Source organism: Limanda limanda, chromosome 22, assembly GCF_963576545.1.
Source record: "Limanda limanda chromosome 22, fLimLim1.1, whole genome shotgun sequence".
Taxonomy (NCBI): domain Eukaryota; kingdom Metazoa; phylum Chordata; class Actinopteri; order Pleuronectiformes; family Pleuronectidae; genus Limanda; species Limanda limanda.
In genome coordinates this window covers 14,774,004-14,791,850 of record NC_083657.1, presented here as the reverse complement: position 1 = coordinate 14,791,850, position 17,847 = coordinate 14,774,004, and the positions used below count along the sequence as shown (strand labels likewise).

The 17,847-nt window shown below is 43.0% G+C and overlaps 1 protein-coding gene across 3 annotated transcripts in view; it reads right to left on the bottom strand.

Annotated features, from left to right (window-relative positions):
* The window catches only part of nrxn2b (neurexin 2b), a 533,986-nt gene that overhangs the window by 32,677 nt on the left and 483,462 nt on the right, over nt 1-17,847 (bottom strand). For all 3 annotated transcript variants that reach the window (XM_061066072.1, XM_061066073.1, XM_061066075.1), the window contains one exon: nt 8,028-8,199. In XM_061066072.1, the coding sequence (XP_060922055.1) occupies nt 8,028-8,199 (172 nt within the window). The remainder of the gene's footprint in view (nt 1-8,027; nt 8,200-17,847) is intronic.

The window sequence follows — 17,847 nt, the reverse complement described above, 5'->3', positions numbered from 1 at the left end:
GATGGGGCCGTGTCCGGAGTGGGTATCACAGCTGCTGTGCTAGGGGCAGGGCAAGGACTCACTGACTGACTGGCTCCTCTGGGAGACAGAAAGCAAGGTGGAGGTCGGGGCAAGAGACCTGAGTACGAGCTGGGAGTGTAGAGTGTCTGATTTTTATGTCTGTCTGGGAGAGTCGGGCTCGAGTGTGCTGATAATCTAGCATATGAATCACACACTGTTCGGTCTTGCCCTCTGTCTCCTTTCGTATCGGTGCATATGTGTGACCACATGTGAGCGCGTGTGTGGAGACTCTCCCAGGAGCCAACTGTATATCATGTAGCAGGCAGGCAGGCAGCCAGATGCCCTTGTACAGGACACCCACATTGGAAATCCATCCACGAGAATGGAGATTACATTGGAGACGACTGGCCACCAGCCATCGCGCTCTCCCTCCCTCTCACAGAATCGCTCTCTGTCAAACCAGCCTCATTCTGTTTTTCATTAGGTAACTTTAGATGGATTGCTCTCATATCCACTGGGTGTTTTTCAGAGCAGATGGTAAGAGGAAACCACTGCCCCATGTACTGTAACCCTATGCTACGAAATTCATCTCTGTTCTTACATCCCAAAAGTCTTGTTTTCTTAAAGAGTTATACGGCATGATAGATAGTCAACCTGTTTCCCCAATCTGATGCTTCTTTGTTTTAATATTTTTTAGGGACTCAGTATTAACAGGATTACAGTAGTAAAATTAAGAAATGCCATATCTAGGTTGTTTGAAGTTGAATTAATCTGCACAACCAGATCTGTTAACTTTAAGATGCTCAAAAAGGATATAATTTACATAAGATGGCATTTCTTTGCAGCATTTTTCCCTCTCCCAATTCTTTTAAGCCAAAGATTGCAGGCAAGTTGTCTCTTCATGCGGAGCAGCAAAGGAAAAGAAAGCCATTTACCTCCTAACCAGACTCCTTTGTTCAATGTAAATACGTCGCCCACTGCTTGTGTTGGCATGCGTTTGAAAATGATGAAATCGCACTGTTTTAACTACTCATCTTTCTCACTCATCTTTCATCTGTGCAGCAGTTATCAATCCAACAGCTCGTTTTCATTTCTTCTCCCCCCTCTCCTCTCACTTCGATGGGATCCTCACCACCTTTCATCTCGGCCACGGTGGATTTGTGCGAGGGTGGCTGCCAGAGAGAGCCAAAGAAAGCCCCCCCAGCCCGACTCATGTGGAAATCAAAGTTGTCACTTCTCTAATTACCCAAAGCAATCTTTTCCCTCTCCTGCTCTGCGCTACTTAGCCATGTCTCCCTCCATCTCTCGCTCTCTCCTCGTCAGTACTTTCTTCACGACTTCTCTGTTCACGTCTCCTCCATCATCTCATAGCCACAGGCCAATAATTGGAGATACCTTCCAACTGTGCAAGATCCAATCAGAGGGGACGCAGCGCACCAGAGGCCCAATGAGAACTCACAGAATGAGGTGGAGCTGTCACCAACGACAAGGGGCTGAGCTGGTTGACTTCATTTAACAGCTTCTGATTTTTTCTGCTGTTCAGTCCTGAATTGCGTAAAATGAAAATAAAAATTATGATAAATGTCAGTCATGCATCACATCATATGACATGACATGTGGGAGTCATGACTGACTCCCACAGTCTGGAGCCCAACTTCACAAACTCCAGCTGCTTACTCCACTAACTACTAGAGTTAATGAACGTGTTGATAATTTGTGTTTTAATTCAGCCTGAGCAACTTGAAATGAGAATCCCTCTGCTACTTCATGGTATCAGTGGGACCATTCAAACAGGAATTCTCTTCTTCGGAACGGAACGGAACACTTCACTCTCGTGAGAAAACGCAGCAGTAGTGAGGCCTGCATTCAAAAGTTAACCTGACCCAGAGGTATAAAGAGAAGGTATAGGATGTAGAAATATCAAATATTTGGACAGTTGATTATTTTTTTTAACGCTTAAAAAAAACTGTAGCAGTGTAAACTGACGATCTTTGTGGTTTTGCAAAAGACAGTGGAGCACAGTGCGCTCTGAGAAGTTCAACTAATCATATGTCATTGGCTATCACGGGTTTCTGCTTACTCGTCTAATCACTGTGCCTTTTATACAACACAATTCTTGGTAAATATCTATCAGAAATAGAGAAGCTTTGACTCAGTTGGTGACATTTTGTAAATTCCTGTCAAACTACTTGTTAATCTAATATTAACTATGTATATAGTAATAGTAGTTAATCACATATATCATATGATGATCATACAAAGTGTCATGGTTTGAAAAGCTGAATATTTCTACATTAATGTATCTCCTCTGCAGTGGAGCAGAAATTAAAAGTAAGTTTGAACACTTTTCACTGCTGCAGTATTCATTTAGTTGATGAGTGGGACTGTCATTGTGCTGCTGCAACACTGCAAACTGTCAGGACTCTTAAGTGCCATAGATTACAGACACATGAGAATAACCTTCAGCACATATAGGTGTCCCCTCTCAAATGAATGGGATGTAAAGGACATGAGGCCACACTGTGCTGTGTTCATCTCCCAGTTCGCTTCTCTGACTCTCATCTTCTGCTTTGTGGGCATCAAACTCACTGCTTCCATATTTCTTGTGTGGAGGCCTGAGCTAGTGAAGTGAAATCTAGTCCATATGCCTGCAGCTATTTGTCTGACTGTGTTGTCTTGTACAAAGTGCATCCCTCTTCTGTCCTAATCCTGTTGGTCTCCCCTACTTTTAGCATTTTAACGGGCTCAGTTGAGTGCTTTCATATTGTTTTTGCCAAAGGGAAAAGGGAAGCAGATCTTTTGGGCTCCCTCTACAATGTCTCTTTATCTTCCATGCTCATTCACGCTTGGTTTTCTTTCTCTCTGGGTGGGGAGGTGGCCAAGACAAAGATGGATATCTAGAAACAATAGTGACATAAAGGTCCAAGGGATGATATGGAAAGAGTGCAGCCAAGAGCTTTGTTGACTCCTTTTCTTAGACCAGTTGAGTAAAAAGATCTTAAAAGCTCCAGCTCTTCTCTCTGAGCTGTTTTTTTATCCCACAAGATCTTCTTTCCTCCTTCGTGAACCCACATTTCTCCCTACTTCCCTTTTTTTCTCTCCCTAATGGTCAGCTGCCACGCTGAGTGGATTTCTCTAAACGCCTTACAGAAAGAAAACAGGGAATAACAATAGCCCTCTCTTTGTACTTGGTCCATCTTTCCTCTCACTGATTTATGGCCGGTAGTAAGCGGCGTGCTAGTCTGTTAGAAATGAGCATTGACTTGTCGGAGTGCATTACAAGTACCAAGTAATTTGTGTGTTTGTTATGAAATTAATCCTGGCTTGCGGACTATGTAACAATATGTGTATGCACTCTGGCATGTGCCGTATCACGCTTTATAGGGCCACTGTTCATGTAATCTTCCCTGCTGTGATGCAATCCAATTTGTGGGACGTGCAAATCCTCATCCATCACGGCAGAGACAGTGGTTAGCTTCCAGCATGCATACTGGATCTCCCCTCTCTTTTATTCCATCCAACACTCTTCTCCTCCCTCAGTCTATCATTTTTCAGAAATGCGTACCCGGCACTTGGTGGAGAGTGCTATTGCTTTTCATCTGCTCGATCTCCCCTGCTTCGACCCCTCATCCACGCAACCCCCAAACCACCCCCACCCTCCTCGGGCCTACCGCCACCGACTCCACTTTCTAATTCTAATTTTGCTCAGCCGCAGCCTTGTCAGAGACTAAATCAACGTGACAGCTTTATAGGAGATTTACTGTCAGGAAATACTGGCATGCGAGAAAGAAACAGTAAGTGTGGAAGAAAGACGGCACACTGTGTGCTCTCACTGGTCATAATGACACAGTTATGAGCCAGCAAAATATGTTAATCACTGCCAATATGGTGCGATGGTGACAACATAACTACGGCTGTAAAATGCAAAATGATTATCCAAAGCTCAGGGGGGCACTGCGATGAAGCTCAAATGCCAAGTGTGGTATAAACCCACAGGAAATGGACAGACTTTTTCTGAAGCACCCTTCTCATTAATTTACTGTGGCGAACTACTACAGTCAGAAAAAATGGAAATGTTAGGCGATTTACAAAGAAGGCAAGATGATGATTAGAAGCCGAGTCGGCATTCACGCAACAACACCTAGATATTGTTCACTGCACACATTCTCTTATACAAATGTATATGTATATACAGCACATGTATATAGATACAAGGATATCAAGATTAACAAACACACATTTGTACACACACAGTCACATTAATATAAGATACACCAAGACAAAGGTATACTATAAGCCATACACAACTCAATCATATAAGCACTCTCAAAAATGCTACAGTAGCAAAACCTATGCAAATCAGCAAGGGTTCAATATATTCCTCAGGAATTTGACTTTTCATTTATAGGGGAAGAATGTATTGTATCTTAACTTAAAAGTTTCACATTTGTGCTTTATGTAATGCTCATTGAGGTTACTGAATAACAACCGATAACACAGAAGCTAAAAAAGCCCAAAAGCAAAACTAAGGATAGTCTTTTACTTTGTTCTGCTTTCATTTCAGAGTCTGTATGGGTCAGAGGGGATTATCCCAACCTGGGCTACGTCCAGTTCTCTCAGCAAAACTGTCTTAGAGAATAAACCCTCTTTTGAAGTAATTCTCACTGGAATAAATATTACCTTATTTCTTCTAACAAGAGGAACCTGCGGTCTGGTAACACAACAACGAATAAAGCCTCAAAGCTTTCAAGCCAAAATTTAGAACACTGATGAGGCCGCTGTGTACTCGTGGTGTATGTATTTGATAATGATGCCCACCCTTCAGAAAACCTGAACTTAATATTCTTCCTGGCTGTGGTATATAATTGAAAATAAACCAGCACAGAATTAACAATTAGCAACATGGGGTCTGCTAACTTCGTCACAGCAGATGACCAGTAAATAAAGGGAATTGGGTGTCAAATGGTACAATTATGGTCCGTATGGCACTGCTGCTAACATCTGCCTGTTTGTCTGTGGCCAGGTTGAGGTGCTCAGTGTGACACAGGGCTGTTTTTATTGAGCCAGTCTGCCATTTTGGGAATGTGGAAGGCAGGGTGGGCCAATAACTGTTGCTGGAAGACCCACTGGGGACACCTGACACGCTGGATTAGTTGGTCGGGTGCTCCTCTGACACTTTTTGTCTGCTCTCTGTCCATCAAATGCATACATACACACACAAACAAAAGCACAGCCTGCGCACACACAGAGACACATATGCACTGTCGCACATAGAATCCAACCCGGACTGAAACAACCACAGACACACACACTCCCTAAGGACTACAAACATCACATCGTGGGACGTCAGGAGACGTGTTGCTTTGCCGATGAATGTGCCTGACCCGTGACGGCCATGTTTGCTGTCAACATCCTGTCTCCCTCAATCATCACCTCGCTGTGGCCTTCTCTTTATAAGCCTGCTGCCGGGGCCTTAACGGAGGCTTTGTGCAGACAGCAATTCAAACTCATCTGAATCTGACACATCTTTCGGACCGTGGCCCTAATTATAGTGTACAAAAATGCCAGAAAACGATATACATAGATACCCTGTCTCCGTGCTTCTTGTGCTAGATGACAAATTGACATTCTCTACAATTCTCATCCCTTTCCTCTGGGAATGTTTGCATTTCTTAGACCAGGACTATAGGAGAATAAATCCTGAATGTAGCTCTGTGAGCACAAAGCATTAGACAGGGTTCCAAACTGCAACAGAATCCCAACAAGGCTTGATTTGGAACAAAACCGTCCTTTTGGGAAAGGAGATTTCACAAGAAACTGCACGTCCATGTTTTGTCAGACAAATTTGGCACCTGTAACAACTAATAGAGAGCCCTGTTGGAAGTATCTTTCGACCCAACTTCTTCTTTTTTATTTTCAATCTGGCTATGTGGACACTGTAACATGTTTCAATCGTCTACTGGGAAATGCCAATGATACTACGTAATATAAGCATTAAGAAAATGAAGGAGGTTCTGAACACGCTCCCAAATACTGAGCATGGAGTGTTTTGTCTCGTTTAGATGATCAAAAGGTGTCTGAATCTGGGTTAGAGAAACTTGTTTCAACAAGGGAGCTTCCCCATACTTATTTCTGCTTTCTACAAGATATAGCGTCATACTGTCTCGCTGCACAGTTCCTGTTTCAGTTAGGAAGTTGCAATCCCCACTTTCCTCGCTCCATCCCTGAGTCACTCGCTCTCTCCCCTATGTATTCCTCCGCCCTTTTGTGCCTCAGCCTCATCCGAGGTTTTGCTTTCCTAATGTGTAACAACTCTGTTACCCCAGGAGGCCTCCCCATCAGACGATGACGAGTAGAGCCTTCAAAGCAGGTGCCGAAGCCATCAAAGCATGCACCCAAAAATAGTTTGAAAGGATCTAGTTCACATAAATGAATAAAAGCCATTCTACAAATCAACCAACTACGCCCCCACCCCCTCTCTTCATCCATTTCCTTTCTTCATTTCCCGTAACCTCCTAAAACTTCACACGGGTTCCAGCCCCCTGCAGACAAACACGAAACTCCTCAAGTAAACTAACAAACAACAACAAAATAACACTCTTCCATTCTTGATCAGCGGAGGAAAAGGAAAGAAATGTTTGACTAAGACGACAGCAGAAGCCAGGAGGGCGGAAGGCAAGAGGAATAAAAAGAATACATTATGGGCTGTGATTTTGCGTTTCTTGATGCAACAAAACAGATATGGACGATGTCGCTCACTTGGCAATGTTAACATACTGCTGCGATGTCATCTTCTAAGCGCTTAGTGCTATTGTTGAGTGCCACTGTTGTTGAAGGCTCTTCTTTGGAGTGTTTTCTATAGCGGAAAGAGGCTGTATTTCCATCATAACAACAACTGGAAAGAGTGATCTGTCAGGGCTCTTCCTCTTCGGCCTCACTGATTAGCAAGAGAATATACTTCTCTCAATGCCAAAACAAAATATTGGATCACTGCTGTGACAGAGGATGCCACAGTCGCACTGCTCCATGTCAACGAGAGTAAATATCACGGCCACATTAGCAGCACTCTCCCTTCCATTTTAAACAATGACAGTACATAGTGCTTTTAGAAAACGGAGACGGAACCCACTGACTCCAGGGGGGAAGAAAATGTGAAAGTCTGATGTTGAATAAAGAAAAACTCAAAGATTTGAAAAACTGCAGCAGGTTATTAGTTTTCCACGTGATCATTAATACCTTACACCGGCAGGAGAGACTGGTTCGCCTGGTATTCACCGAATGCAAATTCATGATTGGAGCACAAAATGTCTTCCTTAAAACAACCATGAACAGAGGGTAAACACAATGGAGAGAGAAATTAAGTGAGTGTTTCTGTACCACCAAAAATAGCCTCATCATTTGGGCCAAAATAGAATTCCATGATTATGGTTAAACAGCAAGCAGGGGAATTAGCACACTCCAAGCAGTGACTCATCGGGTGCTTGCCCTCATTAAAGTCTGTATGTGTAATGATGTTGCGTCGGTGTTTATCTGGGAGCCAAGGCATGTCTAAACACCTCCACATACTTTCCCAGTGTAAAGTGTTTGTTTGGTGAGCATAGGATACAGAGGGAGATATGTATCCTATGCTCACCAAACAAACCTGACTGGCATATTCACGTTGTGCTGGCCCTGATTCAGTGCTGGCTTTCACAGTGCCAGGAGCTACAGTGAGAGACTGACTGCAGAGAGGTCGATGCTCTTAGACGAGAGATTGCTTGCCTGAGGAAACATGTTTTGCTCTTCTTGCTTTTTAGACCAGAACCTGACTTAATCACCTAGAATAATGCAGACACGCTCTAAATATGAATGCCATGATAAATAAACTGGAGCCCTTACAGAATGTTCTATTAAAATTACTTGAAGAGGCAGGTGGCACACTCAATAACATCCCTCTTTTTCTCTCCATTGTGTTACCAAGTTTATCTGAGAATTCAAACTGTGAAGGCTTTAATCAAACATTGCCCAGATTCGGGACCTGTTCCTACCTGAGGGGAAACGTTCGATGACGGGCTGGTTGTCCACCTGTAGTGTGGCATTGCCACCACTGCGTGTGAAACGCACCACATGGTATTTGCCGTCGCTCACCATCACCGCGCTCTCCTCGATGATTATGTCATCCGTTCCCACGTTGAAGATCACGCCGATCTTTCCCCGTTCCTACAGAGGACAAAAGATAACATTTTGAGGAGGGTGTAGCTAAATACAGTACAGTCAAGAGTCCTTAACATTTTAAAAATTACACAAAACCAACCTTTCAGGGAAAATTGCTTTTTATGCCTGTATAATTTTAAGTAATTTTGAGTCATTATTAGGGCTGCCACTAACGACTATTTTTCTATCGATTAATCGGACGACTATTTTATCGATTAGTCGATTAATCTAAACGACTAATTTTCCTCCAAAAAAATCTAATTGACCATTTCATTTCAGTTAATTTTATTTATAATTTTACAACAAACTGTATGTCATCGTATAATGCAGCACAAAACAAAATGTAAACAAAGGCTCAAATATTAAAGTGCAAAACTGAAGGTTTAAACTAGCAACTCCAACGTGATAAAAATAAATAAAAAAGAGGGCATATAAGTTAAGTCAGCAGTGCAACTCAAAAAGATATCAAAGTTTCTATTTAACCCCTTATCAAAATAAAAAAGTTATGTCTGCATATTAAACAAAGTGCAACAAGTTTAAAGTATAAGAAACAATGGTGTCCAGCTCAAAATCAAACTCAAACGTTAGTTAGACATGCGTGTTGTAATGTAAGAATGTCAGCATGTCCACATGTTCTGGACTCAGTCTAGCGGCCCCCCCTCCCACCACGCGGGCGCCGTAGCTGAGGTGACGCGAGAAGGACCCGACTCGCGTCCAGGGCCGCCGTCCGCACCTGCGACGGACACCGCCCCGCGGTCCAAGAGAAAGGAAGCCCCCGCACCAGCGACGCCGTGAAGCGCCGTGGACGAGGACCCCCCCCCCCCCAAAAAAAAAAACAACTTGAGGCGGGCCGCACACCGAGCCTCCGGCTGCGTGGAGGGGAGGGGGGCGCCGGGGCGACTGCTGCCCCAGCCGCGGCATGCATAGTCTATAACGGCTGGTGCCCAGCGGTTTTAAAAAAAAATGCGTCGACGCATTTTATACGCGTCGACGCATTTTCAGCGTCGACGTAATCGATGACGTCGACGAATCGCGGCAGCCCTAGTCATTATAACATTCTGTGTTGAGCCTATCCCATGAAATCTCTTACAATTGCTTACATCTTCAAAAGCTAACTGGTTAACAAAAAAATGAAGCACATAATCAATCACACCAGGTCATTGGTCTATTATCCTGCTTCAGATGGAACATCAGATCTCTCTCACATCAGCCTCGTAAAGAACAAGTACTCACTGAGGACTCAGGCACCTTTAGAATTCATCAACCCAGTGACCCCCTCCCCCCTCCCATCTATTAGTGTTGACAGCTGCCCACTGATTCGAGTTTATTACAGTCAACCGCCTACTCTACTCTCATCTCCCGCCATCTCTGCTCTCTCTCTGTGGGTCCTGTCCTCAGTCCCAGGAAAGGTCAAAGTCATTTACAGAGTTACAGTGTGCAAGAGAAGCATAGAATGAGGGGTGGGGAGCGAGAAACAGACAGAGTACATATACCAGACAGCATCATTACAGACAAATTCTCTGTCCGACAGTAAATCTTCTGTCGCTGTTTAGTTCTGCAAACCCAGAGGACCTTGATGCCCAACCCGGAACACTTCCTGGTTGTCACAACAGGGTCACACTCATTTGCAGATAGGGTCACTCTTACACAGTGCTCATCTTCCCACTGCAGCAACAACTTCATTGATTCCATTATCTCATTAAGTATGTGCATTTTTTTTGCAACCTTCCATATGCCAAGATATTCAGAGGTGAACGCGTGGCTTTTGCTCGCAGCGGTTTTCCATTATTCATGGCTGATTAAGTATTTAAAAAACGAAAATAACCCCCCCCCCCCAATGTTAACAGAACTTAAAATAGCAAGTTAATTGAGTAAATAAGTGCAGAGGTTGTACAATAAGCTAATGAGCGGTATAATCACAGTTAAATTAATGCACACTTTAACCACTACTCGGTGCTGCATGAAGTGGGTAATATTGAGCTAAGGCCACAGTATGGCCATGCACTGATGACAGCCATGATTACGCTATTAATTGAGCATGCTCAAATGGCAGTGAAAGAGGCAGTGCTGCTGGCCGTGATTAATGCTATAGAGGGATCAACAGAATATAAGACACAGATCAACGGTCAGAATAAACAAGAGGACTCAATGTGGAAGCACAACAGGAAATAGATATACAGCAAAGAGCTCTCTAGGAAGATCAGAACTGAGTTAGACCAAGATGAGTTTCTCAGAGTGGAGCCTGATGGACTGCTCAAAAAAATGATCTCATTCTGCAAAGAGGCTTGGACGTCTCAAATGTCCAAGTGCTCCTAGCTTCCAAGGCACTTAATCAATTGATTCATGTTATGGACTGACCCATGCAGTCTTGACACTCGCTCTCCCCATGTACACCAAAATCAAATAGTGATTCTCAGACATGAATATGAATACAGTCAGAGAGAGATTAGTGGGGCACATGTTAATACGATTTGAATCAAAGCTTCGACTATTGATACCTTTGAGATATCGCAGCAAGAACAACAACATTGGTATGGTGAGTGAAATGTGTCTAGATCAACATGAGAAGCCAGGATTGTCTTTATTGCAACGCACCAGGAAGATTAGAAGAATCATAACACCTTTGCCTGGAGAATTAATTCAATTTGCCAAGGCAAAGCAGAATGAGGCAATGTTATTATGACTGAGAAGCAGAAGGGAGAGTGAATTTGAGTGATATTTACAGAGAGATTAGCATTTGTGTTCCGCAACATTAGGGTTCTTCCTGGTGCTGAGGGAATGTATTGAGCCCATTACAGTGGGAAGCCGATAGGAACCAGTGTTTTTTTTTTAAATGATTTTAATGCAGCGGTAATGGCCATTTCCCTTAAGCGAACATATCTCTGGAAACAGAAGCTGGGAAAAAACCTCTTTGAATGACTGGGAGCAGTGAAGCCTGCAACAGTGAAACCGAGGGACTGGGAGGTAACTGACAATAAGCCCTGGCTGCTCTTTAAACACTACAGCGTCTCAACTACTGCTTAGCAGCTCTAAATCTGCTGCAGCTGTCAGCCAATGTCAGGAGTGAGAATGTTACGCTTTTTCCCTTTTATCCAATGGTTAGCACATTTTCTTTTTCTATCGGTAGGTCAATCACTGGTGCAGGTAGGGGGTCCGCTGTAGACTAGAGGGAAAGCTCTCTGCTTTATGATAGATTTTCAATCACATCCAATTTTAACCTCAATTGTCTGAGGAAGGCAGCATTTCTTTGAATTACGGAGGTTCAGTTAAACAAAGACCTTGAGTGGATATTATTTTTTGAGTTTTAACGGGAAAGATTTGCTCAGATGTTAAAGTAAAAAGTTGAGTACAGATTTTCTCTTGGATATTATCTGAATTACTCAAGTATACATCTTGCCAAATATCTAAGGTCTGAGTACAGTGAAAAAAATGTGTTTAGCAGAGCACAACTTGCTGATGTGCTTCTTACATAACAGTAAGTTGACGGCAGATTTGAGTGGCCGCAAAGAAAAAAAAGTTTGCGTAATCCTCTCATTAGAGTTTCTCCTTCGTTTTTTCTCAAAGACAAAGAAAAGTGGTGTTGGAATTCTGTGCAGCAGCCGCAGACAAGAAGGAGCAGTGCTGGAATACGGAGAGCATTTCCATCTGAAATATTTCAACATGACCTTGCAGCGTGCGAGAGTGCATCGAGGTAAACGCTGCTGGCGAGATCGGAATGAGAATGAGGAAGCATTGGACTGGGCTGCATTCGGCCTCTGTGTATCAGGGTTATCAGCAGCGCTACCAGAGCCCTGGCTGATCACGCCGGGAAGAAAAGGAAGAGGAAGGAGGAGGAGCAAGGTGCAGAGTGTAACACTGCGATAACAACACAGAAGGAACCTTGATGATCCTCACAGGCCTCAAGGTGCTTTGACATCTTCAAAGCCCCCTAAAAAATGTCTAGATCTTGTTCTCTCGCTTGTAGTCAATTAAGAAGAGGGAAAAACAGACCAAAGAAGAATATGAATACATTTTTGACGGCTTTTGTTTTCTTGGTTTCATGTCTTAATCATGATGCGCTTTTTCCTCGAACACCCCCTACAGCTTCATCTCCGCACACATCTCCCTCTTGATCTATTTGCATTTCCTCAACATCTTTCTGCATAGGCCTCTTAGAGCTGATGCATGACTTCCAAAAAGGCAAATTAGAAAGAGGAAAACAACAGGGAAATGACAACTGCCGGATAGACTGGAGGCTGGATTCAGCAGGACGCTGGCAGATACAGTGGCAGTCGTTTTAAATCCCTCGAGGTGTTTTGCATTTTGCTGTCTCGACGTGCCTCAAGAATCGGTAGGGGGAACACGGCTGACCAGCTCCGGAATTTGCTGATTCGGCTGATTTGGTTTGACAGATTTCATATTAATAGTCCAGCGGGTGGTGAAAATGCAAACTATTCATCAGCTTCTCTCTCATTTGCCCAATAATGATCTATCACAGCCTGTATCTGCTTGAGCCTAACTTGACGAACAAGCAGTATGTGGAGCAGCAGTATTTATGAGCTTATGAATCACCCAGTGGAGCAGCGTGGACACTGAAAATGATTGATAAATAGATTTTTACTGGATGGCCAGCGAAAAAGCGATCAATCGTACCCTCTTTAAACCACAAATCTGACACTTCCACATGGTTTCAGGCAGCTTTCTATTTCAGACAGTGGTATAGCTTGAGCAAGCATTTCAACTTTACCAGCTCTATGCACTAATGTTAAATCTTATGTGCTATATGCAGTTTGGTAGTATATTTATATTAGTGACAGAGGCCCCACATGTTTGTGCAACAAAGCCTGATGTATCATCATATGGCATCTCTGCATCTCCCTTCTGAGGATATAAGGCTAATCAGCTTGTCATCATGTGATGCATAATGTCTGTGAGCGAAAATCGGCTGAGGCATCTGCTACAAGGGGAACAGAACAGTATAGTGGGGCTAATCTTCCATTCTGAAACTGCAGCGTTATGTAAGAAGAAATGGGCGGTTGCATAACATTCAGACTCCTCACTGGCTAAATCAGCCACTGCCCGTTCACTTAACATGTGCAGAATGTCTGTGACAAAGAGAGGAAAGGACTAAGGGCCAACAGCCATTTTGTAACTGAAATACTCCGATTTCATGTCTTCTCCTCTCATCATTCACCTCAAATGACACAGGGCTCGAACACAGAGAGGCACGCGTCTAATCTCAATTTGGGAGGCAGGGGGCCGAGAGGAGGGCAGCATCTAAACACTTTGCAGATGGGTTGTGCTTGGTTCCATTTACCACACCCTCATTTGTATGGGTTTGAAGTGGCCTCCAGCAGTCACCTTGAGAAAGTTGCCCCCCCATCTCCTCATCTTATTAGCACTTTATCCCCCCCCCCCCGACTCTTTCTTTTGACTTATTTCAGCGTCAGTGGTCACGGCTGTCCATTATATTCTGCTTTGAAAAGAATGAGCGGCAGCTCTGATGGAGAATCAGATCTGATTGAAAAATCAATGAATTAGACTGATGTGGTGTGGGTGTGAATATACTGGATGAGTGAAAATGTGTGTGTGTGTGTGTGTGTGTGTGTGTGTGTGTGTGTGTGTGTGTGTGTGTGTGTGTGTGTGTGTGTGTGTGTGTGTGTGTGTGTGTGTGTGTGTGTGTGTGTGTGTGTGTGTGTGTGTGTGTGTGTGTGTGTATCCGTCTGAATCTGAATCTCCCACCAGAGCTTGACTCACGCTGGGCTTACCCATTTGTCCCGGAGTAAACATATGCTGGCAGCGAGCCAAAATGCAGTGGTGGGAAGCAGAATTTATGCTAACAAAGGAGACAGGGAAAAATAAATCAGCCAAAACATCATCTGCCATAATCCTGATTATGTTGTCAGCTAGCACCAAAACTCCTGTGTCAGCCACCAATCTCAAGAACCAGAAAAACAACACGCACACTGACTTGATTCAGGGAAATGTGCACCACTGAGACTGTTGATGGATTGTGTCCTTCAGCACAATTACCATCAGACCTGTAGGTGTGAATCCCATCTGACCCACCCGCTCCCACTAAACACAAACACACATATGCAAACATGAGAACGTCCTTGAGTGAGGTTATGCGGAGCGCCGCCACACACCGCGGACTTGTTTACAGAGCTTCAGAGAGCTGATGGATACACAAACGTTAACGCACACTCACATACTCAGGGATTTGTTTATGCCTTTTGCTAGTGGCTGGGATCCAGCTGATTGTACAAAGCATCTCTTGTGAATTGCTCTGCCCCCCCCTCATTCACACAGGTTTGCATCCATCCTGAGACAGGTTGGGCCAATCATAACCAACTATCTAAAATTGGGCGGATTTGATACATTGACTGACAGAGAAGCATCGCTGGAGCATTTTCGTTAATGACCTATGGCTGTCACTGATAACGATATGAATCAGCTATCACAACAATATTAATGATTGTTTGTAGGTAAATATAATCGTGCTCTGAGGCATTTTTTGGACCTTTTGAAATCCAAAATTAAGGAGCCAGACCCATTTGAAAATGTGAATTGATCTGCCAATACCAGGAGAATAGAAGACCACGAAGGTAACATGTTCAGCTTCCTCCACAAGGACAATCAGAAGCAGCACAGTTTATTGCCACGACAACTGTAGGAATCAAACCTATGACCTTGTGTCTACATTCAAGCACATCTAACTGCCTCTCCATTAAGTCCACGATCGAGACGTTCTCCACTTTTGTGGAAAGTGACACAATCGTCAAGCATCCATCAAATGTTGCCTGTCTGCCTTTCACCGCCTTATCATCAGAAAAGGAATTAAATATGAGTGGTGATATTAAGGGAGTATGTCACCTTAGTACTAAAATAGAATCATCATTTACATCTCAGACTCTTTGTGCTGCCAAGAAATGTGTTAAGAAAGATTACATTTATCAGGATGCACAAGTGAAACCTGAACATCTCAAAAAAACACATTCCTTTTATGTCAGTAACCAGAGATGGATGGAGGATGGAGCAGAGCAAGGACAAATACGGAGAATGAACAACGAAGAGATATGAGGAATAATGGTGAAGGGCAGGAAGAAGCGGTCATGCAACGATATGATGAAAGAACTAGCAGCAAGAAGGTATACAGAGGAAGAAGTGGTAGAGATCCAAAACACTGGAGCTGCGGGGGCGTATTCCTTGAGGCCAGAAAAAACAGAAAAAGTATCTGTGTTACAGTGGCGTTGGAAATCGATGTCCATCCGCCCACTCGACATCCCTAGTACCAAAAGCCCTGGTAGGCCCAGACACTGGTAGATACTTGCCAGTTTGGGGGACTTAATATGGGACAAAGAGGCTTACAAGACCAATAAAGTTTCCCATCCACATCCTTTTATCCTTTCCGCTTCTTTTTTCTTCATTCAATTATCTTTTGGTTTTCCAGCTCCACATAATCCTTCATCAATTCACTCAACACAGATATGACAATAATCCCTGCATCTGCCACTAAAGCTAATTATACTGAATACCTTTCTGTAGACAAAGTGGAGCAGGGACAGATGACTCATTTAATCAGTGTAAGGAAACTATTACAAACTTAAGCAAATGATCATGTCGGGGTGTTTCTGACTGCTTTCATTGTGATATGAATTCTCTTTGCTAATGCTCCCAAGCCTCTGCCAACATATCCCCTTTCACAGTGAATTTAAATAGCAGATAACAAAAAGGTCCTTGCTGCCTATTAGAGCAATGAGAACCTCAAAATCAATTTCCGACTTTGTTTTGAATGGAGTGTATACTGCCTCACCTTCAGATGTCCTCCATTATCATGTCGCTCACTTTGGCTTTTACCTTTCCTCCTTTCTCTCCATTTTCTAATCTGTCTGCCCTCATCAACCACTCTTTCACTCCCAAGAGGCTCATTACTGAGTTGACTGCAGTTGCTAACATGGGTTTGGTAGAATCCAATTGATCCAAATGCTCTTGTTGGTGATCTGATAGAAATAGTGGATACTCGCAGTGTTCTATAGCTGATGGAGAGAAGTGTATCAGCTTTAAACAATATGAGTTTGTAGATTATTCCTGCCCGGCAGAATAAATCTAGCTGAGTCCTTGAACATTGTTCTTAAACTGCCTTTTGTTTCGTAGCTCTAAACATTATTAATCCTTTCTGACATTGTATGGGTTAATGTGTAGCATGGTGTTAACTTTATGTCTTACTAGATTCTAGAAACAAAACCAGAATAATAAGGAATTTATGAATAAATCAACTTCACTGTGCTACTTATCCCTATTAATATTAACCTTGATAAAAACGGTTCATATTTTGGAGGTACAGAAGGAATGACAAAGGAATAATGTCCAAGTTTACTATTTTTGTGTTCCTAAAGTACCTTTTAAATCTGTATAGGCTAAAATCCATTTCACTTGAAAATAAGTTTTGCAATATACTGAAGTAAATGGTGGAAACTTGGACCTGTCTCGAAACTGAGAAATCAGAAAAAAAAACTTGAAAAATATTTGATTCATAATTAGACCTCATTCAAACTATAGCTGAGCCAGACAATGTAGACAAGCAGATAAACACCAATTCACAGTCAGTTGGAAAAGAAAGAAAGTCAAAAACACTCAACATCATTTGAGCTGATGGTGAGTCCTCTTGGATCCATTTTTTATGTGAGACATCACATAAAGACCAATAAAGTGGGGGCCTACATATAGGTTGAGCCCTGCTCCCAAAGAGATCGATCCACATTGAACGGACTGCAATTTATCTTTTCTAGTTTTCACAATGACTAAAAAAGTTCACATCACATTCACCCAATCATCCACACATTATTACAGCACTTACTATCTGTCCTTTATCTTTCACTTTGAAATCTGGGGTTCAGTGTCTTGTCCATGACCCTTTGACTTGTGGACTGGAGAAGCCAATAATCAAACCACCACACTTCAAATGATGACTTAATCTACATCCTGAGCCACAGGTCTACAACTGCTCAGTAATTTCATGTGATTAACGCTCTTCCCAACCCATTGTTTCCTATAACTTCAACATCTTTGTCATCATATAACTAACATGCCTCATGTTACAGTTATAGGAGAACACTGGCCCCCGGTGCTATGCTTGTTCATGTGTTGTGGCCAAGCAATGGAGGACAAGGTTTTGTAACTATGTAAAATCAGTAAAGAGTGAATACAAGATGAGTTGAGCATGTACGTCTTGAGATTGTGTGAGAGGACAGAACTGTGCCAACGCCGTGTCTTTTCATCTTCAGTTTGCTCATACAATTTGTCATGCTGGGGTATACACTGCAAGAAGAAACTGAAACGGGAGATTACCTCTTTTGTCTATCTCTATTTGATGATTTTACACTTTGTGTGACTGTGATGCTACGGGTGGGGCATATGTGTGGATTTCTGTTTTGGTTTGTGTGTGTACGTGTTTGTTTTGAAGCAGCCGGTTCCTCTGTGCTGAGGGGAAGCGAGTTAGCCAGCTGGCCGAAATAGAAGGGAATGACTGTGACCATCGGACAAATTTGAGAGCAAAGTGTTTTTCTGTGCATTGTTTTCTCCACCCATCTCCACTTTCTGTCCTCGCAGCATCATTTTGCCTCTTCTACTTTATCTCTTTTCCTCTGCACTGCAGAACAGAGCCGCAAAGAA